The 25,725-nt window shown below is 41.5% G+C and overlaps 2 protein-coding genes across 3 annotated transcripts in view; one reads left to right on the forward strand and one right to left on the reverse strand.

Annotated features, from left to right (window-relative positions):
- ZNF565 (zinc finger protein 565) overlaps positions 1 to 3,145 on the reverse strand; it is a 47,958-nt gene extending 44,813 nt beyond the window's left edge. The window contains exon 1 of the mRNA XM_066242205.1: positions 2,901 to 3,145. The gene's annotated coding sequence lies outside the window, so the exon portion shown is untranslated. The remainder of the gene's footprint in view (positions 1 to 2,900) is intronic.
- A 178-nt stretch (positions 3,146 to 3,323) lies between these two features.
- ZNF146 (zinc finger protein 146) lies at positions 3,324 to 25,725 on the forward strand. 2 transcript variants are annotated; one of them, XM_066242223.1, is made up of 3 exons: positions 3,324 to 3,468; positions 17,319 to 17,413; positions 22,678 to 25,725. In XM_066242223.1, the coding sequence occupies exon 3, from the start codon at positions 23,462 to 23,464 to the stop codon at positions 24,338 to 24,340; it is 879 nt and encodes a 292-aa protein (XP_066098320.1). In that variant the 5' UTR covers positions 3,324 to 3,468; positions 17,319 to 17,413; positions 22,678 to 23,461; the 3' UTR covers positions 24,341 to 25,725. The 2 variants fall into 2 exon arrangements, with proteins under 2 accessions (XP_066098320.1, XP_066098321.1); XM_066242224.1 differs by having other exon boundaries at positions 3,353 to 3,468; positions 17,322 to 17,413.

The following is a 25,725-nucleotide window of genomic DNA, read 5'->3' on the forward strand; positions in this document are numbered from 1 at the left end:
GCTAAAGACAATAAGAACAATAAAAAAACAAACTACACAATGGGAGAACATATTCAACAATACATCTGATAAGGGGTTAATAACCAAAATTTATAAAGAACTTGTAAAACTCAATACCAGGAAGACAAACAATCCAATCAAAAAATAGGCAAAAGAAATGGCAATAGATATGTCTCCAAAGAGGACATACAGATGGCCAATAGGCATATGAAAAAATGCTAAACATCACGAATCATTAGAGAAATACAAATTAAAACCACAATGAGATATCACCTCACACCAGTCAGAATGGCGCTCAACAACAAAACAACACAGAATAAGTGCTGGTGAGGATGTGGAGAAAAGGGAACCCTCCTGCACTGCTGGAGGGAATGCAGACTGGTGCAACCTCTGTGGAAAACAGTATGGAGATTCCTCAAAAAACTGAAAATCGAACTGCCTTTTGACCCAGCTATCCCACTTTTAGGAATATACCCCCAGAACACCACATCAATGATTCAAAAGGAGAAATGCACCCCCAAGTTTATGGCAGCATTGGTTCACAATAGCGAAGATCTGGAAACAGCCCAAGTGTCCGTCAGTGGACAAGTGGATTAAAAAGCAGTGGTACATATATACAATGGAATACTATGGGGCCATGAAAAAGAAGGAAATCTTACCTTTTGCGACAACATGGATGGACATGGAAACTATTACGTTAAGTGAAATAAGCCAGGCAGAAAAAGAAAAATATCATATGACCTCACTAATTTGAGGAATCCAATGAATAGTGTGAACTGAGGAGTGGAACTGAGACAGAGGAGGGATCAAAGGGACCAGAGGAAAAGAAGACAGAGGGAAAGGGGATGATAGGATGGGATAATCCTGAAGGAAAGGAGGGAGGGCGCTACGGGGAGGGGGGCAAGGGAGATGTTAAGGGGAATACAGGGGAGGGGGTATGCATTCGGGGCAACACTAGAATCTATGTAAACACAATAAATTAAAATCAATAAAAAGAAAATTCAAAAATAAACATTAGGGCCCTGGCCAGTTGGCTCAGTGGTAGAGCGTCAGCCCAGCGTGTGGAAGTACTGGGTTTGATTCCTGGCCAGGGCACACAGGCGAAGCACTCATCTGCTTCTCCGTTCTTCCCCCTCTCCTTCTTTCTCTGTCTCTCTCTTCTCCTCCCACAGCCAAGCCTTCATTGGAGCAAAGTTGGCCAGGGTGCTGAGGATGGCTCTGTGGCCTCTGCCTCAGGCACTAGAATGGCTTTGGTTGCAGCAGAACGATGCCCCAGATGGGCAGAGCATCGCCCCCTGGTGGGCATGCCGGTGGATCCCGGTCGGGGGCATAAGGGAGTCTGTCTGCCAGTCCAGTCCCCCCTCCTGCCCCCTTTCTCACTTTGGAAAAATAAACAAACAAACAAACATTAGGTGCGCAGTGAGCAGGGAGGGCTTTTTAGTTTACCTCCAGGGCACCCAGTGATTTACCAAATACTAGAGACCAGGTCATGTTGGCATGGGGAGAAATGGTGGCAAGAAGTTTCAGAGGAAGGAAAGAAAATCACCTTTTAAAAAACAAGAAGGGTTTTAGGGAAAGAAGAAAACCTGATGCACCTTGAACTTGGCTTTTGGATGTTCAATACCAATTCTTTCCTTTTCCTCTCAACATCTCTCTTGGAGAAGAGTAAAGAAAAAGGAATCATGAAGGACCAATACATTTTTTTGAAAAATGTTTTAAATTTATTGATTTTAGAGAGAAAGGGAGAGTGTGAGCAAGACAGAGAAACATCAAGTTGTTGTTCCACCCATCCATGCATTGATTGATTCCTGTATGTGTCCCAACCTGGGATTGAACCCACAACCTTGGTGCATTGGGACAATGCCAAGTAAGCTACCTGGCTAGGGCAGGACCAAGATGTTTTTGAAGGGTCATCTTCCTACCCTCCCAAAGAAAGGAAAGGAGATCAGGGAAGACTTACTATCCTGTCCAATCTGTGTTACAATTTAAGGATTAGGTTCTCACTGAGTAGGGCCACAACTGTCCTAATTTCACATGTTCTGCAGTGATCAGAGCACTGGAGTCACAGACACCTCATACCCACACACTTGGTGCTGCACCAATGGTCAATGTCACACAAATACAAACACAACCACACATTCACTCTTGAGACATACAGGACACAACCACACAATCATAGACATCTGCACATCCTTATACACAGAATCTCACACCTACTAGGACACACAGTCACAATCTCACCAGTGACACAAAGTCACTCTCATGTAGTCACAGACTCTCAATACCACCACCCACAAATGCCCCACCCACCCAAAATCACATACCCACTTAGGGGATACAGACTCCAGCCAACTCAATGTTAACCCGTCACAATTCAACATTCACTCTGGAACACACAGTCACACTCACACAGGCAAAGACATACCACACCCGCACACCTCAAGAGGCGCAACTGGGATGTATATGAAGTGTCGACACACAGTCACACACAATTGCACATAGTACCACACACGGCAATAATATTACAGAAACCATACATCCACCTTAAAGACATGCAATCATAACCCAGACACCCGCACCTATCACACATTTATAACCACACTTCCAAGGACAAGGCGTGAGGGCATGTACACAATAGGGACACCAGCAGTAATACCTTCTTCACAGTCACAAGGACCCCACCACGCTCCAACACAGTATCACACATGCTTACAAAAACACAACCACACACACACCCTGGGGACAGGCAAACACAACCGCACACTACAGGAACCCAACCACAGCCACAAAGACTCATTCAGAATAATCTGGCATCGTCAGCCTGCTACAGCCAGCCAGTGCGCCAAGACTCGAGGCTCTGGACACGCCCCATCCCCGCCCCGGATTCCCAGACCCCTCACCTTCTGTCTCCCCAGGGTCGCGTCCGGGTCCCTGCGGAGCTACCGATTTCGCCACCACGTTGAGAGACGGAACGTCGGGATGCTGTAGACTCTGGGAAACGTAGTCCAGATCCCAACCATCCAGATAAGATGGCGTCCTCGGACGTCAAAATTTGAGCTTGGCTCGTTTGCCACTGCACTGGGAAGACTTCAAAGAAGGAGTCCCTGCTCCAACCCTCTCACCAGGCTTGAGCTGATCTTCCTCCAAGGCAGGGCTATTCACCCCGAGAGCGCCATAATCACAGGACAAGGCAGCAAGTTCGCTGAGAGAGACAGAGGCCGATAACCGACCAGCAAAGCCTGAAGGGAAATGTAGTTCGAGGCGGGAAAAGCGGCGTTGCTGTCGATAGAAGTAATCGGATACTACCGGCCCGGGCCTAGCTGTGGTGACGTTGCGTGCTGCGTCGCGGAGACTTATGGGAGTGCTCAGTTGCTCTCTGAATGCGCAGGCGCAAGCATCGAGTGGACATTTTGGTCTTTGTCCGCTGGTCAGTCGGTCTCTGGGTCCACGTGGCGCAAAATATAGGAGGTAGGATATGGGCGTCTTGGGCAGGTGGGGCGCGGGAGGTGAAAGGGAGGATTCCGGATCTATTGGGGTGCGGCTCCGGGGAAGGGGAGTGGATTTAAGAGCTTCTGGCCTACGGGTAGGGTGGGGTTGGGGGCCTCTGAGAAGGGTTCGAGCGTGTGTGACCCTCAGTTTGACCGGATGTTTGAGGTTGAGTGAGAAACTGGGTGCAGGATTGTGTATGGCTGCGTTTGAAAGGGAGCTATAGGAGACCAGCACTGAGGTCTCCTATAAGATTTGAGCCGCATTTCCGTTGTCGAAAGTGCTGGAAATAACGGTGCCATCTTCCTAAAGCATCAATTTTAATTGAAGATTTGAAGGGGGTTGGGAGCAGCTAAGTGGTAATCTTAAAATGGATTTTTATATAAAAACGCATTTCTTTTCAGTTGGGACAGAATGCAAGTCATCATGATTTCTTTTTTTTTTTAATAGCGAAGAGTGTTTCAAAGGCACTTTTTGTTTGAGAGTGCTAGTTTTAGATACTCTCAGATCCCCTGATCTTTAGAGTACTTAAATAGGTCTACTGAGTCCTAGGCTAAATAATCAGTGTTACACTTTGAGAGGCAGTGTGATACAGCACAGAATGCCCAGGATTAGGGAGTCAAGGGTTTGGGTTCCTAGGTTAGACAGAGTTACTTCCGTTCTTTGAAGAAGACTTAGTTATTGCAATCTTTATCTATGAATCTGGACTCTAGAGTCTAGGTGCCTTACTCCTAAATGAATCGAGGTGTTCTCAGATTGTATGGATTTTGTGAAGTAATGGAGAAAATTACTTCTGTCTGAAAAGATGCTTTTTGTAGAGTCTGTTCACAGTTATCCTTCACATAATGTTTAATATAAGAAATTTAAAGTTTTTGGACATCAAATTAAAATAGACAAACAACAGCAGTTAGAAGACAATAGAAGAAAACCTCAATTTACAAAAGCAAAAAAATTGAGTAAATTTAAGAAACAGGCGATACTATTAGAATTTTAAAATACTAAGGGGTGTAACGTAAGGTGTGAACAAATAAATATATTATGTTTTTAACTAGGAAGATGTAAAGAACTGTATGCAAACTTAAGTAAATTTGTTAACTTAATGTGAACCTAATAGAAGTATCTACTGTCTCCCCCCCCTCCCTTGGAACTAGATAAGCTGAATCTGCCTTCATATAGAAAAACAGACAAGCTAGAATAGCCAGTAAAACTGAAAAAGAAAATAAATTCTGTGGGGAGTTGGGAGCCCCTTGGTAACATATTTGAAAATATGTACCCTTGGAAATTAAAATATTAGTAGCATGGAGCCAGCCTAGGAAGGGCATTTTGACACTATCATAATCACAAATTTTTTTTTTTGAACCAGCTATTTCATACTTGAAAATTAATCCTACAAATGTATGTGGATTAGCACGAAATGATACAGGTACATTGTTGCTCATCACATTAGTTTTTGGCAGAGGAAACAATTCTTGCCCTTCATTTAGAAACTGGTTAGATAAAATTATGGTACATCTATATGCAGCTGTACAAAGAAAGATGAGGAAGCTTTTTACTGTGTTTCCCCAAAAATAAGACAGTGTCTTATATTAATTTTTGCTCCTAAAGACGCGCTAGGTCTTATTTTCAGGAGATGTCTTATTTTTCCATGAACAAGAATTCACATTTGGGCCTGACCTGTGGTGGTGCAGTGGATAAAGCATCGACCTGGAAATGCTGAGGTCGCCGGTTCGAAACCCTGGGCTTGCCTGGTCAAGGCACATATGGGAGTTGATGCTTCCAGCTCCTCCCCCCTTCTCTCTCTCTGTCTCTCTCCTCTCTCTCTCTCTCTCTCTCTCCCCCCCTCCCTCTCTCTCTCTCTCTCTCTCCCCCTTTCTCTCCTTTCTAAAATGAATAAATTTTAAAAAAAAGAATTCACATTTGTTAAACAAAAAAGTCAACATTTATTAATATACTGTAGTCATGTCATCACAAACATCAGCATAACCAGCCAAACTGAATTCCTTCAAGAATTTCTTGTGCTTCTTATTTTCATGTACAACAATCTACCCTGTTTCCCACAAATAAGACAGTGTTTTATGTTCATTTTTGCTCCTAAAGATGCGCTAGGTCTTATTTTCAGGGGAGGCCTTATATTTTTAAGCTTGAAAAAAACTGCACTAGGTCTTGTTTTCGGGGAAATAGGGTATATACTAACACTGGAAATAACTCCAAAAATAAATTAAGTGAAAAAAGCAAAATGCAGAATGTATGTATGCCTCATTTGGAATAAGAAAAGGGAGAAACAAGAATATGTTATTTGTTTCTATTAAAAAATTCAACATACACAAAGCACTAATAAAAGTGGCTATCTCTGTTGGGGGTAGTGGTACAGGGATAGAAAGGACAAAGGCAAATACCTTTTTACATTTATTTTGTAGCCATATGAATTTAGTATATATTTAAAAGTCTGTGTGTGTGTTTTTTTTTTAATTTTTTAATTTATTTATTCATTTTAGAGAGGAGAGGGAGAGACGAGAGAGGAGAGAGAGAGAAGGGGGGAGGAGCAGGAAGCATCAACTCCCATATGTGCCTTGACCAGGCAAGCCCAGGGTTTTGAACCGGCGACCTCAGCATTTCCAGGTCTACGCTTTATGCACTGCGCCACCACAGGTCAGGCTGTGTGTGTGTTTTAAAGGAAGAAATAGGCCGTGGAGCCAGACTGCCTCTGTTACCGCCTTCCTCTGCCACTTGTGCCTTGGTGATCTTAGGCAGGTACTTAAACCTTGTGCCTCATTTTCTCATCTAGTAACATAGAGAAAATAAAAGTATTTAATTTACAGTGTGGTTATGCAGATCATGGAGTTCCAAATTCTACACAGTAGTGCTCGGTCTATAGTAAATACTGAGTAAATGTTAAATAGTCCTGTTATGGTATTACTATCTGCAAGTTAATACTTCCTCAGAAATAGTACAGCTATTTGTACTGTTTCTGGTAGAAATTTCTGAAAGATTTAAATGTGTAGATGCTCTTACTTCCTTTTTAAATATATTTTTTTGGGGGACATTTCTTTTTATAACTGGAATGAGGAAATTAGCTTTCTGTGTTCAAGTTACATTCATCTTAGAAACTCATCACCACTGCCTTCATAAAGTTCTTTCTACATATGATGGTTATTTTCTCATGGTTCTAATTCAAAACCTATGATGATATTTTTCTAAAATTCCAATTGTGACTTTTAGGGAGCCTGAATACATATGAGATGATCTTCAAATTATGTAATATCTGAAGAGACATATACTATATGACAGGGCCTCCATTAATGTTTGTATCTTCCTTTTTATGACAAAAATGTAATGTGTGCTGCTTTACTTTGGTACCATACAAAAGTACATTCCCTATCCTTCAATGGGTGGTATTTTTGTTTTGTTTTTTTTTGTTTGTCTGACAGAGAGTGAGTCAGAGTGACAGGGACAGACAGACAGGAAGGGAGAGAGATGAGAAGTATCCATCTGTGTGTGTGTGTGTATTTTTCTGAAATGAGAAGCCGACGGGCAGAGAGACGGACTCCTGCATACACCAGACAAGGATCTACCTGGCATGCCTACCAGGGGGCAGTGCTCTGCCGATCTGGCCTGTTGCTCAGTTGCAGCTGGAGCCATTCTCGTGCCTGAGGCGGAGGCCATGGAGCCATCCTCAGCACTTGGGCCAACTTTGCTCCAGTGGAGCCTTGGCTGCGGGAGGGGAAGAGAAAAACAGAGAGAAAGGTGAGAGGGCAGGTTAGAGAAGCAGATGGGCGCTTCTCCTGTGTGCCCTGGCCAGGAATCAAACCCCGGAGCTTCCACACACTGGGCTGATGCCCTATTGCCGAGCCAACCAGCCAGGGCCTGAGAAACATCAATTCTTTTTATTTTTTTTTATTTTTTATTTTTTATTTTTTTATTTTCTGAAGCTGAAACGGGGAGAGACAGTCAGACAGACTCCCGCATGCGCCCGACCGGGATCCACCCGGCACGCCCCTGGGCTAGGCTCTGCCCCTCCAGGGCCTCGCTCTGCCGAGACCAGAGCCACTCCAGCGCCTGGGGCAGAGGCCAAGGAGCCATCCCCAGCGCCCGGGCCATCTTTGCTCCAATGGAGCCTCGGCTGCGGGAGGGGGAGAGACAGAGAGGAAGGAGGCGGCGGGAGGGGGGGGGTTGTGGAGAAGCAAATGGGCGCCTCTCCCATGTGCCCCGGCTGGGAATCAAACCCGGGTCCCCCGCACGCCAGGCCGACGCTCTACCGCTGAGCCAACCGGCCAGGGCCAACATCAATTCTTTGTTGTGGCACCTTAGTTGTTCATTGATTGCTTTCTCATATGTGCCTTGACTGGGGGGCTACAACAGAGCGAGTGATCTTTGCTCAAGCCAGTGACCCCATGCTCAAGCTGGTGAGCCTGTGCTCAAGCCAGGTGAGCCCATGTTTGAGCTTGCCAGCTCAAGCTGGCAACCTCAGGGTTTTGAATCTGGGTCCTCTGCATCCTAGTGTGACACTATCCACTGTGCCACTGCCTGGTCAGGCTAATGGATGGTTTTAATACAAATAATTCTTGGCTGAATTGGTAATTTCTTCAGGCATTGAAAAATGATAGTTTTCTATTTTCTATTCCTTTTACGTTTATTTGATTGCTACTTCATATTATTTCAAAATTTTCCTGCTTTTTCTTTTTTAAGCTTCATTTTAAAGTTGTGTTCTAATAAGTACAGCTAGTTTTCTTTGCTATAGTCATCACAGTTTTAGCTCAGTCAGGCTGACTCCTGCTTTATTTTGACATGCCACCATTTAACTTGGAGAGCTTCCTTTCACTTACTTAGGCCCACATTGTTTCTTCCCTCCCAGACCTAGACAAGATAGAGAGGAAATCTAATTTAAACCATGTGTTTGTATTAGTATTTCTAATTCAATGTAAGTAGTTCAGATTTTTACCTAATAATTAGCTTTTAGCTGTATTTTATAGTAAACATTCTGAAACAAGTTAACACAGTACTTTTCTTAGCTTTGTACTGCAATATAAAAGAAAACTGGTTTCAATTTTTTTTCAAGATTTTATTCATTTTAGAGAGGAGAGAGGGAGAGAAAGAGAAAGAAAGAGAAGGGGGGAGGAGCAGGAAGCATCAACTTCCATATGTACCTTGACCAAGGAAACCCAGGGGTTTGAAAGGGCAACTTCAGCATTCCAGGTCAATGCTTTATCTACTGTGCCACCACAGGTCAGGCGAAAAATGGTTTCAAAATAACAATACTGGTAGACACATTATTATGTGAGAAATTTCTTTGTAGTTATTTATTTTTTTGTGTGGCAGATAGAGACAGAGAGAGACAGATAGGGACAGACAGACAGGGAGGGAGATGAGAAGCATCAATTCTTTATTGTAGCACTTTAGTTGTTCATTGATTGGTTTCTCATATTTGCCTTGATGGGGGGGGCGGCTATAGCAGGCCGAGTAACCCCTTGCTCAAACCAGATGAGCCCTCGCTCAAGCTGGCAACCTCAGGGTTTCAAACTTGAGTCCTTGGTGTCCCAGTCCAATGCTCTATCCACTGTGCCACCGCCTGGTCAGGCTGTAGTTATTTTTATCCATAGATAGCATCCCACTAAAGATGTGTAGTCAGTTCTCTGTTAAGTCGTTTGAGATAAATAAATCCTTTCTTTGAGGAATTATGTTACCAAATTAACAGTTGTGTTGATTTGTTTCAATTGTTTTCAAGTTCAAAGACTTCTTTTTTAAAAATGAATTTGATTATTTAGAAGAGTAAAGAATGCATTTTTGATTTAACAAACTGTATTTCATAGATATCTTCATTCTACTCCTCTCCTCTATCACATTCTTCATCTTAGTTAAGTACATTTTCTTTCTTTTTTTTTTTTTCTATTCCTGAAGCTGGAAACAGGGAGAGACAGTCAGACAGACTCCCGCATGCGCCCGACCGGGATCCACCCGGCACGCCCACCAGGGGCGGTGCTCTGCCCACCCGGGGGCGATGCTCTGCCCATCCTGGGCGTCGCCATATTGTGACCAGAGCCACTCTAGCGCCTGAGGCAGAGGCCACAGAGCCATGCCCAGCGCCCGGGCCATCTTTGCTCCAATGGAGCCTTGGCTGCGGGAGGGGAAGAGAGAGACAGAGAGGAAAGCGCGGCGGAGGGGTGGAGAAGCAAATGGGCACTTCTCCTATGTGCCCTGGCCGGGAATCGAACCCGGGTCCTCCGCACGCTAGGCCGACGCTCTACCACTGAGCCAACCGGCCAGGGCAAGTACATTTTCTTGTTTCTTGATTATCAGGTGGATATTTTGTTGGGCCACTTGTGTATATTTATTCTTCTCTCCTATTCTCCATCCTCCTTACATTAAAGGTAGCATACTATATACATCTATTCCTCACTTTCTTCACTTAATATGTCCTGGAGATCGCCTTTCTTAATCATTATCTTTTTTTCTTTGTAACTGCTGAACAAGTAAGATGTTATTGTGTGCATGTATCATACTTCATTCAGTTGTTGACATTTGGGTTGTTTCCAGTCTTTTGCTGTTACTAATGGTGATAATGAGTAATTTTTAAAATCTGCTATTTTGTACTTAATGCAGGAGTATCTTTATTTTTTTAGGTGAGAGTAGGGTAGATAGGCACACTCTCCATATGCACCCTTACTGGGATCTACCTGGCAACCCCATTTGGGGCCGATGCTCAGACCAACGGAGCCACTGGCTGTGGGAGGCGAAGTGGTAGAGGAGGGGGAGAAGCAGATGATTGCTTCTCCTGTGTGCCTTGACTGGGAATTGAACCCATGACATCTATATGCTGGAAGGACGCTCTATCCACTGAGTCACCGGCCAGAGCTTTTTTTTTCTCTTCAGATGAGAGACAGAAACAGTGATAGAAAGGGAGAGAGATGAGAAGCAGCGCGTAGTTTTGTCACTTTAATTGTTCATTTATTGCTTCTAATATATGCCTTGGGGAGGAGAAGGGCTCCAGATAAGCCAGTGACCCTTTACTCAAGCCAGTGACCCCACACTGAATCTGGTGAGCCTGCCTGCCGCTCAGGCTGGTGACCTCGGGTTTTCAAGCCTGGGTCCTCAAAGTCCCAGATCAACGCTCTATCCATTGTGCCACCAGCAGTCAGGCAATGCAGGAGTATATTTAAAGTTGATCTGTGGAAGTGGAGTTACCCATGTAGCTAAGTACTTAATGCTCCCATTAGCCAAGTATATGAGCACCTTTTCTCCCAGAATCTTACCATCAGAGTATAGTGTTGAATAGTTGATTTTTTCCCCCAAAAGCATAAGTGAAAGTTGGTATCTCAGTCAGAGTTTAATTTACATCCCTCACTATGAGTGAGGTTGAGTATTTTCCATATGTTTAGGGGATCACATGGGTTTATCTGGGAACTGTTCATATCCCATTCCCCATTTTTCTATGGGGGTGCCTTTTTCTTCTAGGATGTGTTACATTACACTAGAAAGTTTAGCCAAATATGGAATGAGTTGTAATTTTTTTTAAGTTTTAAATTTGTGCTTTGATATTATTCATAGTAGTTTATTTTAACTATGTAGAATCCAGAGGTTTTTATTTTTATGTATATTTATCAGTTTTTCATTTATGATCATAGAATGCCTTTCCCACTCCAAATTTCATCTATATTTTCAAATCCTTACAAGGCTATCATTTTTATAGGGTTTCATTTTCATATTTATATTTTAAATTCATTTAGAGTTTATCCAGGTATATAGTATTAGGTGTGTATTCAGATTTATCTTTTTTCCAGCTGGCTACCCATTTCTTCCAATGACATTTATTTAAAGGTCTTAACTTTACTATTTCAAGATTCCATTTTGATCATATACTGAATTCTCATACGTATTTAGTCTACTTCTGGATTTTATAGTCTCCTCCATCCTACAGACTATACTTATCTCTTTTATTGAGGCTTTATAATTTTGTTTTATTATCTGTTATAGCTAGTCTTTTATTGCTTGTTCTTTGCAGAGTTTCATAGCTATTTCTGCTTATTTTATATGTAAGGGGAAAATCCTTATTTTTATTGCTATTGCATTCAGCTTATAAAATAACTTAGGAGAAAAGGACATTGGATTTTAACTATATTAAATACTACTATCCATGTACATGATATAAACAATTTCTTTTTGGGGCCTCTGGAGGGTTTTAAATTTTTCTTTATATAGGTCTTAGACACTTCTTAATAAATTTATTTCTAGGTACCTTATTTTTTATATTGCTATTATGAAGGGAGTCATTGTTGTATACAGATAGCTCCAGGGTTACAAACAGGATAGATTCTGTATGTTTGTTCTTAAGTTGAATTTGTGTGTAAGTTGAAACAGGTATATTTACCTATTAAATGCAAGGTGTTTGTCATTTAAAAAAATTATTTAGAAATTAAATTTAATGAGGTGACATTGATTAATAAAAGTACGTTGGTTTCAGGTGAACATCTCTATAGCATTTGAACTGTTGATTGTGTTGTATGTCCATCACCCAAAGTTGAATCCTTTCCCATCACAATACATTTGTCCCTGTTTACTCCCCTCTCCTGTACCCCCCTCCACCTAGTAACCTTTATCTGTGCCTGAGTCTGTTTTATACCCCCATATGTGTGAAATCATATAGTTTTTAGCTTTCTGATTTATTTATTTCACTTAGTATAATGTCTCAAGGTCCATCGTGTTGTTGTAAATGGCAGTACTGTATGTCATTATATTTTATGGCTGAGCAGTATTCCATTGTATGTATGTCTTCTTTATCTTCCTTATACAATCCCTACTGAGTGGCATTTTTGTTGTTTCCAAGTCTTGGCCACCATGAATAATATTGTGATGCACTGGGACTCCATGGTAGACAGATGTTTGTCTTAATACAGTATTTGTTTTTACCTTTCTGTGCATATAAATACTTAAACATTTTCATACCTACAGAACCTATCTTGTTAGTAACCCCAAGGACTGCCTGTATAGGAAGCTTGTTGATTTCTATAAATCAGTTTTATTCCCTGGCTCAATTTACTGAGTAATTGTTTGCATTAAATAATAATTGAGGCAGTAGGCATTCTATCTTTATAAGTTAATAGAAAATGCCTCCAATGTTTTTGCATTGGATAAGATGATGACTTTTGTAATCTGATATAGATTATGAGTACCTATCTATGTAGATTACTGATGCTGCCTGGGTTTTTGGAGATGAGAGTAGAAACAAAAAGTTTAAGGCTGAGGCCACTGCCATGTCTCACATACAACAACCAGGAAAGATCATGTTAATTAAGGAAACAACAATCCCTCCAAACTGTGATACTGCAGTCTTAAAGAAGAAATCAGAACAAAAATAAGATGTCCATTCCTACTGTTTTCTCTCTTCCTCCTTTTTATTTTTATTTTTATTTTTTTTTTTATTTATTTATTTTTTTTTTTTTTTCATTTTTCTGAAGCTGGAAACAGGGAGAGACAGTCAGACAGACTCCCGCATGCGCCCGACCGGGATCCACCCGGCACGCCCACCAGGGGGCGATGCTCTGCCCATCCTGGGCGTCGCCATGTTGCGACCCTCCTGGGTGTCGCCATATTGCGACCAGAGCCACTCTAGCGCCTGGGGCAGAGGCCACAGAGCCATCCCCAGCGCCCGGGCCATCTTTTGCTCCAATGGAGCCTTGGCTGCGGGAGGGGAAGAGAGAGACAGAGAGGAAAGCGCGGCGGAGGGGTGGAGAAGCAAATGGGCGCTTCTCCTATGTGCCCTGGCGGGGAATCGAACCCGGGTCCTCCGCATCTTCCTCCTTTTTATTAGGCAGTTTTTCTGTTTGTCTTGTGTTCTTTTTATAGTTTTGTTTGTTTCTTAAAGTTGTTGTGTCTTTAAAAACACTCGTTATGTTGTGTTTCATTTTTTTATCTGCTTTGTGGCAGTATTTTTCAGATGAGTTTATTTAACTGTAGGAAAATTAAATGATGCTGTTCATTTTCACTGTTTATTAGAGTATCCTTTTATGGACACAAATTACTGTTACTCCTGTTTGTATCTGATAGATTTTCTTAGATGAGTATCAGGAAAACAGAGGCATAATAGCATTCTGTGATTCAAAGCTTATGTGCTGCTTCTAATTTTAAAAGCAAGGGATTTGATTTGTGCACCTTCTCTGACTTAATTATCCTAACCTGGTAGAGGCAGACTTCTGTCTTCATCTCTTTCCCATAATTCTTCATAGTACTTGCCTTTTGGGATGACATATTCACTTTTAGAAGTTGCTAAATCTGGGGACACTCCACTCCCTAACTACAGCAGGTCCTGGAATAATGTTTTCTCCTTCAATGTCCTCTTGTTGCAATGTTGGTAAGATGCCATTTGGAACTGAATTCTTGTTTATATCAAATAGCCTGTGGTAAAATTGGTTTCATTATACATCGTTTTGCTCACAGTCAAAATCTATTAATGATGTTAATTAAGTAAGGACTTACTATAGATTTTTTTTCCTTTTTTTTTTTTTTTTTTCCATTTTTCCGAAGCTGGAAACGGAGAGACAGTCAGACAGACTCCCGCATGCGCCTGACTGGGATCCACCCGGCATACCCACCAGGGGGCGATGCTCTGCCCCTCTGGGGCGTCGCTCTGTTGCATCCAGAGCCATTCCAGCGCCTGGGGCAGAGGCCACAGAGCCATCCCCAGCGCCCGGGCCATCTTTGCTCCAATGGAGCTTTGCTGCGGAAGGAGAAGAGAGAAACAGAGAGGAAGGAGAGGGGGAGGGGTGGAGAGGCAAATGGGCGCCTCTCCTGTGTGCCCTGGCCGGAATCGAACCAGGACTCCCGCACGCCAGGCCGACGCCCTACCGCTGAGCCAACCGGCCAGGGCCGGACTTAGTATAGTTTTTAAACCTACTCTTTTTGCTTCCTCCTTTTTTGTTTAATCTAGTTTCTGCTTTCATCGATTACCTTTCGGGGGTGAGGCCTACTCATTCTGTAGGAAATATTACCTGCAGAGTTTTGAACTTTGAAGTCCCTAGAGTTCTCCTCAGCATTTCCGGTTTTTTTTTTTTTTTTGTATTTTTTTTTCTGAAGCTGGAAACGGGGAGAGACAGTCAGACAGACTCCCGCATGCGCCCGACCGGGATCCACCCGGCACGCCCACCAGGGGCGAAGCTCTGCCCACCAGGGGGCGATGCTCTGCCCCTCCGGGGGGGTCGCTCTGCTGCGACCAGAGCCACTCTAGCGCCTGGGGCAGAGGCCAAGGAGCCATCCCCAGCGCCCGGGCCATCTTTGCTCCAGTGGAGCCTTGGCTGCAGGAGGGGAAGAGAGAGACAGAGAGGAAGGAGGGGGAGGGGTGGAGAAGCAAATAGGCGCTTCTCCTATGTGCCCTGGCCAGGAATCGAACCTGGGTCCCCCGCACGCCAGGCCGACGCTCTACCGCTGAGCCAACCGGCCAGGGCCTTTCCGGTATTTTTGAGGTTTCTTTGCAAGTTCCTGTTTCGGCCTCCTGTTTGGTCCTGCCTTGGCAGAGGTAAATGGAATTTTGGAGGTTTTTTTGTCCCTAGTTTTTTTTATTAGAGTTGGTTACAACTTCTCACTCAGAGTGAATCCTGAGTCTGAATATTTGTGAGTTATTTTTGAGTTAAGTCAAGGACTTAGGATTTCTCACCATTATATAGTTTTTCTTGCTATACCTACCACACTATTTTGGTTCTTGTAGAACTTGTGTTATTTTGGGGTGTTTTGGACCACACTCACGTGTAATTTAGAGTTGATATATACGGTCTCTACCAGTTTCATTAAAGAGGTCATGTGTGGATTGGCTGGTTGGTATTATTCCTCCCTGTTATTCTTGATGTTTATGATCCTCTGCTAAGGCAGAAATCACCCTGAGCATAAGCGAATTCAACTAAGATCATTGGGACTAGAATCTTCATACAACATCAGGGTGGTTAAATTTTTTGTGGACTGGCACGAAATTTCTGGCAGATGGTGCTCGGACAGGCGGTTGAAAAACATTCGCCTAATAGATTTATTTGCATGTAAGTTCCTCAGATTTTGACACTCTGAATTTCCAGAATATCAAACTGAATCTTACTCTTGCAGGTTCTCTTCAGCCACTTTACCCTCTCATGTTTCTCGCTGTACATTACTATTTAAATAAGGCTCTAAGCCTTCTATCTCTGCCACAGCCCAGTACAAGTTGGTGAGCAAGCTTTTTCATGGAACATAGTGTAGTGTGTATGTAAATAGTGGGTTTATTTTTAGTATTTTGCGTTTTAAATATTTCAATATCATAGAAAAGTTATAGTAGTACAGAGAAGTCCCATATTTCCTTTATCCAAATTTACCATTTACATTTTGTTTTTTCACTTTATTTTTCCTTCTCTTTCTAAGTATATTTGAGTAATTTTTTTTCTGAAGTACTTGAGAAGTTTCATACATGCTCCCTTTATCTAAAAATACTTCAGTGTGAATATTTAAAGAACAAGGACATTCATTTTTTTTTAATAATTTTATTTTTTTAATGGGGTGACATCAATAAATCAGGATACATATATTCAAAGATAACAAGTCCAGGTTATCTTGTCGTTCACTTATGTTGCAGGACATTCATTTTTATAACCATAATATAGTAGTCAAACTCAGAAAATTTTGCCCTGGCCAGTTAGCTCAGTTGGTTAGAGTGTCGCCGGAAATGCTAAGATTGTGGGTTTGGTCCCTGGTCAAGGCACGTAAGGGAAGCAATCAGTGAATATACAACTAAGTGGAACAACAAATAAATGCTTCTTTCTCACTTTTTCTGTCTCTCTAAAATTAAGCAATAAAAAAAAAGGAAAATTTAACATTGATTTGTTACAATCAATTAATCTAGTCCATATTCAGATTTTGTCAGTTGTCCTTCTAATAACCTTAAAAAAATTTTTTTAATGAATGAACCTTATAGGACATTTCTAATGTATAGTTTCACTCAGAGTATAATGCAAACAAAGTAAATATTAGGGATCCAGGAAATTTTTTTTTTTTTTTAAGATATAGATAGAGAAATGGAGGGACAGATAGACAGGAAGGGAGAGAGATGAGAAGCATCAACTCATAGTTGCGGCACCTTAGTTGTTCATTGATTGCTTTCTCACATGTGCCTTAACAGGGGGCTACAGGAGAGCCAGTGACCCCTTGCTCAAGCCAGGGACCTTGGGCTCAAGCTAGTGACCATGGGGTCATATCTATGATCCCATGCTCAAGCTGGTGACCTCGGGGTATTGAATCTGGGTCCTCAGAGTTCCAGGCTGACACACTGTCCACTGTGCCACCACCTGGTCAGGCCAGGAAAACATTTTGTGACTTGAAAATTCCTGAATACTATCAGAACAACTTCCTATGCATTGTATCCATGTGGCTTAGTTCTGATAGGCAGATGTTGTTATAGTCATAGATAATGAGTATTGAATTCATCCAGGAATAAAAGACATAGTTAAAATTTACTTAGGAACCTATGCAGGAGTGTGGTGCTAGAGAACAATAACAACTAGTCAGGTAAAGTATGAACATCTTTCCTATGTAAGTAAAATTCTGAAAGTTTCCTTTTTTGGATGTGGGGAGGCTTAAATGGTTTAATGAGTATGGCTTTGAAATTCAGAATTCAAGTAGTCTTAGTCTCTTTATTCATATAATTATACTTTAAGGCAAAAGGTCATTACTTTTCTTTTTTTCCACGGGTCCCTTTTTTTGTGCATCCCTGGAAATTGTATCTTCTTTATCCTTCAGAAGGCCCTACGGACCCAGGGCTCAGTCTTAGTTCTAGGATGGTATTTTGGCCCCAGCATTAACATTCTAGTGCTGTGTCATTTCCTCAATAGCAGGTTATAAACCGGCCAAGCTGTTCATGATCCTCTGGTGGAGCAAAAAGACAAACTGGATGGTGGAGAAAGAAGTGGAAAGGAAACTTGTCCAGGTGAGTGAAGGACAACCAGACATGTTGTAGTTGTTCAGTAAGCATTGACACCTCTGAAATGCTTTTAAGGATGTTTTCTTGTAGGCCCTAGTCTTGGAGTATCACTTGGTAAGAATTCTTTAGCTACTTGAATGATATATCCTGTCATTATTTTTTCTGTTGCAGTACTCTTGATTAGATTCTAGAGGCCAGGTTCCCCTATTATTTTTAATCTGAATGTCCAGACTTTGTACTGCTTCTGTGATTATTCATTTATATTGCTTCTGTGATTATTCTGTCTTTCTTTTCTTTTTTTAAAAAAAATTGTATTTTTCTGAAGCTGGAAACGGGAAGAGACAGTCAGACAGACTCCCGCATGCGCCCGACCGGGATCCACCCGGCACGCCCACCAGGGGCGACGCTCTGTCCACCAGGGGGCAATGCTCTGCCCCTCCGGGGTGTCGCTCTGCCGTGACCAGAGCCACTCTAGCGCCTGGGGCAGAGGCCAAGGAGCCATCCCCAGCGCCCGGGCCATCTTTGCTCCAATGGAGCCTCGCTGCGGGAGGGGAAGAGAGAGACAGAGAGGAAGGAGGAGGGGGGGTGGAGAAGCAAATGGGCGCTTCTCCTATGTGCCCTGGCCGGGAATCGAACCCGGGTCCCCCGCACGCCAGGCCGACGCTCTACCGCTGAGCCAACCGGCCAGGGCCGATTATTCTGTCTTTCATTGGTACCTTCAGTCTCATATCCCTCAATGTTTATAAACCAATTGTAGACTTTATTATAACTAAAGGAACCCAGTAAGCACTAGCAGCAATCTTTACATTAAGAACCCTGAAAGAGCTTTGGTTTATAAAGACTTTAGTGTTAATTTACCTTTTTTAAAAGTAAAATTGAAAAACTTGTAAAAAACATCTACTAACTTATTTTAAAGTACCACAGTAATAATTCTATTACATGTAAACTTATATTACATTTCTTAATAAAAATAAGTTGTATTTTTTGTTGTATTTTTGTGTGACAGAGACAGGGAGAGTCAAAGAGAGGGACAGACAGACAGGAAGGAAGGGAGAAAGATGAGAAACATCAATTCTTCGTTACGGTTCCTTAGTTGTTTATTGAGTGCTTTCTCATATGTGCCTTGACCAGGGGGCTACAGCAGACTGGGTAACCCTTTGCTCGAGCCAGCGACCTTGGGCTCTAGCTGGTGAACCTTGCTCTAATCAGATGAGCCTGCGCTCAAGCTGGTGACCTCGGGGTCTTGAACCTGAGTCCTCCACATCCCAGTCTGGCACTCTATCCACTGCGCCACCGCCTGGTCAGGCTAAAAAGTTTCTGAAAATAGGTTATGTAGTGATGAGAAGAGTGACATTGTTTTGCACATTTGTAAATACAGTATTTTTACTGTCTGGCTTGATAGAAAACATCTGGAATCTCATTTCTGTTGTTGTAACTTGGTTTTTTTTTTAGCAAGAGAGAGAGACAGACAGACCGAGACAGACAGGAAGGGAAAGAGAGAAGTATCAATTCACAGTTGCTGACACCTTAGTTGTTCATTGATTGCTTTCTCATATGTGCCCCGACTGGGGAGTTCTAGCTTAGCCAGTGACCCCTTTCTCAAGCCAGTGATCTTGGGGTTTCAAACTTGAGTCCTCAGTGTACCAGGTCGACACTCTATCCATTGTGCTACCACCTGGTCAGTCTGTTGAAGTATTTTTAAAATTTTTGGCTTCATACAAATACAGTGTTTTTTTTTTTGTTTTGTTTTGTTTTGTAACAGACAGAGAGAGGGACAGATAGAGACAGACAGGAAGGGAGAGAGATGAGAAGCATAGAGTCTTCATTGTGGTTCCTTAGTTATTCATTGATTACTTTCTCATACATGCCTTGACTGGAGGGCTAGAGCAGAGCGAGTGACCCCTTGCTCAAGCCAATGACCTTAGGTTCCAACTGGTAAGTCTTGCTCAAACCAGATGAGCCCGTGCTCAGGCTGGCGACCTCGGGGATTTGAACCTGGGTCCTCCATGTCCCAGTCCAACGCTCTATCCACTGCGCCATCGCCTGGTCAGGCCAGATATAGTTAAAAAGTGAGAAGTGCCTGATATGTGGTGGCACAGTGGATAAATCATTGACCTGTAATGCTGAGGTTTCCAGTTACAAATCCCTGATATGCCTGGTTAAGAACCAGCTACTATGAGTTGATGCTTTCTGCTTTTCCCCTCTATGCCCTCCTCCCGCCTTCCTCTCTCTCTACTCTCAAAGAAACCCCAATCAAGTTAAAACTAAAAAAAAACAAAAACAAAACTCCAAAAGGAAGAAGTATTTTAAAATAGCCTTTTCAGGTAATTGTGGATTTTATTTTGTTATTCCACCAACATTTGACAAATAGTAATTATTTCAGGATTAGCCTCCATATGGAATTTGAAACTATATCAAATTTCTTCATTCTCTTACATGCAATCCATGTTGTAAACTTTTGGTCTGTTTTGAAATGGATTTTGTAACATAATACTTTGGTCAATTGAGTTATGCAGAACTTTCAAATGTAGATATATCTCATATCCTCACCATCAATCTCATTAAAATTTTTAAGAATTAAAAAAACTAAAGTTTTTGGAAGCTATCTCGTGGAGGATACTGATTTTCTAAAATTTTAATTTTTTTCATGAAAACTTAGATTTTTATCATTAGCAGCATATACTATTAGTTTTTTTCTTTATAGGATTACCTTACTTTGTTCTCAAGTCTGCATAATTACAGTTTTTAAGGCAGTTATATATTAACTAGAAAGCCCGGCGGTCATACAAAATGACCACTGTTCTAGATATTATAAATTGTAATTAAAATGATTTGTGCAAAGGTGTCTGCTAATTCAAACTGAATTACCCAGGGCAGGCAGCGAGGACACCCCTTTGCTTAGTGCCCCACTGGGTTTCCCCCTTCTACTTGCTTAATTGCTTAGAGTGCAATGAAGGAAACCACTGGTGGTACATTTCTTTTTTTTTTTTTAACTTTTTTTTTTTAATTTTTATTTATTTTTTACAGAGACAGAGAGTGAGTCAGAGAGAGGGATAGGAACAGAGAGAGATGAGAAGCATCAATCATTAGTTTTTCTTTTTTTCTTTTTTCTTTTGTATTTTTTCTGAAGCTGGAAACGGGGAGAGACAGTCAGACAGACTCCCACATGCGCCCGACCGGGATCCACCCGGCATGCCCACCAGGGGCGATGCTCTGCCCCTCTGGGGCGTCGCTCTGTCAACCAGAGTCACTCCAGTGCCTGAGGCAGAGGCCAAGGAGCCATCCCCAGCGCCTGGGCCATTTTTGCTCCAGTGGAGCCTCGCTGCTGGAGGGGAAGAGAGAGACAGAGAGGAAGGAGAGGGGGAGGGGTGGAGAAGCAGATGAGCGCATCTCCTGTGTGCCCTGGCTGGGAATCGAACCCGGGACTTCTGCACTCCAGGCCAACGCTCTACCACTGAGCCAACCGGCCAGGGCCAATTATTAGTTTTTCATTGCGCGTTGCAACACCTTAGTTGTTCATTGATTGTTTTCTCATATGTGCCTTGACCACGGGCCTTCAGCAGACCAAGTAACCCCTTGCTTGAGCCAGCGACCTTGGGTTCAAGCTGGTGGGCTTTTCCTCAAACCAGATGAGCCTGCACTCAAGCTGGCGACCTCAGGGTCTCGAACCTGGGTCCTCTGCATCCCAGTCCGATGCTCTATCCACTGCGCCACCGCCTGGTCAGGCGGTAACTAGTTCTTTTTTTTTAATTTTTACTTAATCATTTTAGAAAGGAGAGAGAGAGAGAGAGGGAGACACACGGGGAGGAGCTGGAAGCATCAACTCCCATATGTGCCTTGACCAGGCAAGCCCAGGGTTTCGAACCTGCGACCTCAGTATTTCCAGGTCGACACTTTATCTACTGCGCCACCACAGGTCAGGCTAACAAAAGAAAGGAATATAATCAACAAGTGTTATCTTGGAGGGACATCCTACTGAGGTATTTAATGGGCCTTTCAGTTTGTCCAGAGAAAGATCCTTTCATATTTTGCTTGGTTGACTTTTTTTTTTTATGGTACCTTAGCTGAATGTGAAAGTCTCACCATATTATATACAGATTTGATCACACTGATTTCAGTATAGTACCTCTCCCCTGACATCTCATTTGCTGAGTGTAACTTCCATTTCACATAAAGGAGTGATACTTTGTCACTGGGATAGTAGGGGCACAGCCGCACTTTATACAATATTTTTTTTCAACCACTATCCTTTATTTCTTTTCAGGTTCAGCAAAAGACTCCCATTTTCTTAGTCTTTTTGATGATTTGTGGCAGAAATTGGCTTGCTGCTTGACCTTGGCCTTCTTTTCTGCAGTACCTTTATTGTGTTGAAAATCTTCCATTTGCTTTATGTTATCAAAAATTTTGTTCATATTCTGTATATTGACGTCTCCTATCATGTTATATCCCTTTTTCTTGTGAGTTTGGCCCTTTTTCCCTTTTGTCATTTAATGGTGTTTAGGGAAGGAACAATTGTTGGTTATTTCCTTCCTTTTCTTAAGCATCGCTGTGGTAGACAGCCTCAATTTTATATGGTCATATTTTTATCTAAGTCATTACATTTATTGAGAAAGATTATTTTTCAAGAGTAATCTGCCTGACCAGGCAGTGACACAGTGGATAGAGAGCATCAGACTGGGATGCGGAGGACCCAGGTTCGAGACCCCAAGGTCGCCAGCTTGAGCACAGGCTCATCTGGTTTGAGCAAGGCTCACCAGCGTGGACCCAAGGTCGCTGGCTTGAGCAAGGGGTTACTCGGTCTGCTGAAGGCCCGCGGTCAAGGCACATGTGAGAAAGCAATCAGTGAACAACTAAGGCGTCGCAACGAAAAACTGATGATTGATACTTCTCATCTCTCCAGTTCTTGTCTGTCTGTCCCTCTCTATCCCTCTCTCTGACTCACTCACTCTTTTCCCTGTGGGGGGGGGAAGAGTAATCTAAGCTTTGTGTATTAGTGAATATTAATTTTCTACCCAGATAGCCTCACAAGGGTTTCCTTCTCAAAATTTAGCTGGAGACTCTGGTCATGAAGCATCTTGAATATTGTGAAATGGGCTAATGGAGTTAATCCCAAAAAGTGCAGTCTGAAATTTTTATTACTAGTAATGGGAAATTCATAAAGATAATATAAAGCTAACATTTATTGAGTACTTAACCACGGGCCAATAACAGTTCTAACCACTTTGTACATTTCAGTTTTTTAAATAATGATTCTTTGTACTCCATTTTAGGAGAAACCTGGGAAGATTCTGAGCAGATAGAGAGGCAACAAGACTTGGGAGTCAAGTTGCACCCATCTTCAGTAAAGTTCAGACTAAGGAAAAAAAGCAGTGAATATAAGAAAATTGGAAAAAATACTTCCTCTGATCTCAGACCTTATATCTTTGAAGGCAACTTTTCATCTTACCCAGAAAGAGTTTGAAACACAATTTAGACTTACTTAATGATGAGAGACATTGTGTAGGAACAAATCATTCATTTTATTAACTTGGAAATCCTGCCACAGCTTATTCTTTGTAGTAATAACCCTCTTGAAGTATAAATCAGTGTGGAAATGCCTTTAGTTAAAGAAGTTTGAACCCCATCTTGTACCAGAATATTCATACTGGATTCATACCCCATGAAGTTGCTGAATGTGGGAAAACTTGCACTTGTGTCACATCTTATGAAATGTACAAGTCAGGCTGGAGAGAAACCCTGTCCTAGGAAATACTGAAAAGCCTTTAGCTAGATGACAGAGCTCGTTGAGCAGAAGAATCATACTAGACAGAAACCAATGAATGTAACAAAACTTCATTGATTATTAGAAAATTTATACTTGGAGAGAGCTTTGAACTCGATATGCTAAAGTTTTCTCTCAAACCTATCCCTTACTTTACATTTGAAAGGTCATACACAGAGAAGCCCTACAAATGTAAGAAATGTGGAAATACTTTCAGCCAAAAGTAAATCCTCATTCATCAGAAAATTCATATTGGAGAGAAACCTTGTGAATGTGGGAAAGCTTCCATTCAGATGTCACACCTCAGTCAACAAAAAATTTGTAGTGGGGAAAACCCCTTTGCCTGTAAGGTATGTGGGAAAGCCTTCAGCCACAAATCCAATCTCACTGAGCACGAGCTTTTTCATAATAGAGAGAAACCTTTTGAATGTAATGAATGTGGAAAAGCCTTCAGCCAAAAGCAGTATGTCATTAAACATCAGAACACACATACTGGAGAGAAGCTTTTTGAATGTAATGAATGTGGAAAATCCTTCAGCCAGAAGGAAAACCTTCTTACCCATCAGAAAATTCACACTGGAGAGAAACCTTTTGAGTGTAAGGATTGTGGGAAAGCTTTCATTCAGAAGTCAAACCTCATCAGACACCAGAGAACTCACACGGGAGAGAAGCCTTTTGTATGTAAGGAGTGTGGGAAAACCTTCAGTGGCAAGTCAAACCTTACTGAGCATGAGAAAATTCACATTGGAGAGAAACCCTTTAAATGCAGTGAATGTGGAACAGCTTTTGGTCAGAAGAAGTACCTCATAAAACATCAAAACATTCACACTGGAGAGAAACCCTATGAATGTAATGAATGTGGAAAAGCCTTCTCTCAACGAACATCACTTATTGTACATGTGAGAATTCATTCAGGTGATAAGCCTTATGAATGCAATGTATGTGGGAAAGCCTTCTCTCAAAGTTCATCTCTTACTGTGCATGCAAGAAGCCATACTGGTGAGAAACCCTATGGATGTAATGAATGTGGGAAAGCCTTCTCTCAGTTCTCAACTCTTGCTCTGCATTTGAGAATACACACAGGTAAGAAACCTTATCAGTGTAGTGAATGTGGGAAAGCTTTCAGCCAGAAGTCACACCACATTAGACACCAGAAAATTCATACTCATTAAAAACCTTGTGCATACCTTGAAAATGGAAAGCATTCATTAGGATTATACATTTCATAGCACATCGAATAATCATGCTGAAGGAAAGCATCGTGAGTGAAATGCAAGCTAAAAACTTACGGGACACCAGACAATTCATACTGAAGAGAAGGATATTTGTATTATAAAATCTTGTGTCCAACAGAAAAACCTACAGCAAAGGTAATGGTGAAACTTTACATGCATTTCCTCTAAAATTGAGAATGGGAAACATGCTTGTTGCTATTATCTGCATAGATCTGAAGATCTTCACCAATGTAATAAACACAAGTTGTAAGTATTAGAAGTAAAAATACTTTTATGGTATTTTAGCAGAACAGAAGAGTTTCTGGAAATACCTATGCATTTATTAGAATTAAGAATAGGATAGAAATAGCATCAGGAGGTGAGAAGATAATGGGACTTTTAAAAGTGACTTTGGAGGTAACTTTTTTCCTTGGGGAAAAAAAAAGACTGAATTATGCACAAAGGGGATTAAAAACGAATATGGAAAAGCTATATAGTAAAACGGTTATAACCTTGGGAGTAGGGAAGCATTTATCATAAGGAGTTGAAAAGTGACCCTAGCATTTGTGCTTTGAGTTTTTATGTTCAGAAAATTTACCAGCCTGTTTACTGAGGCATGATATGTAGTAGCCATAAATTGGAAACAACTTAAATGCCCATCAGGAATAAAGTGGAAAGAACTTAATGATGGGATACTATGTATTTGTAAAATGTAACAAATAAGATCTGCATGTATTACAGAGAAAGATATCAACAATGTTGGGGGAAAAGAGGTTGCAGAATGATACATCTAATACCGTGACATTTTTGTAAATTTGAAGTAAAACTTCTTTCACAAAATGCAGTACTATATATTGGTAACAGATACTTATATGTATGTATGTTTTTAAAATGTTTTTGAAATGGATTGGAAGGATACAGACCAAACTCTTTATGGTGGTTTCCTGTGAATAATTGAAAAGGGAAGGGGATGAGTGTGGGAGGGGTGGAGTGGGGATTGGTAAGGGGACTTCATTTTTATATGTAAACATTCATTTCTCTTTAAAACAAAAGACTGCAAGTAAATATATATCAAAATACTGGATAGTTCTGGATTGTGGTATATGGATATCTTGTCTTATTTTTTTGTACTTTTCTGTATTTTTAAATTTTCTCAAAATAATGGGAGTGAGGATGGGAACACTGTAACTATAGAAATCATGCTCTAATGGATTCATTCCCAAATGCTAAACTTTTTATAGAAAATATTTCTAAAATTTTATCAATGATGAATGGATAGACTTGTTCTCTATGTAGTATGAAATTATCTATTTTATTAAAATTAAAAAATGATAATAGCATAA

The sequence above is a fragment of the Saccopteryx bilineata genome, chromosome 9, assembly GCF_036850765.1.
Source record: "Saccopteryx bilineata isolate mSacBil1 chromosome 9, mSacBil1_pri_phased_curated, whole genome shotgun sequence".
Classification (NCBI taxonomy): domain Eukaryota; kingdom Metazoa; phylum Chordata; class Mammalia; order Chiroptera; family Emballonuridae; genus Saccopteryx; species Saccopteryx bilineata.

Excerpts from the sequence above, each read along its gene's own strand:
- ZNF146 (XM_066242223.1), top strand. The coding sequence starts at position 23,462 with ATGTCACACCTCAGTCAACAAAAAATTTGTAGTGGGGAAAACCCCTTT.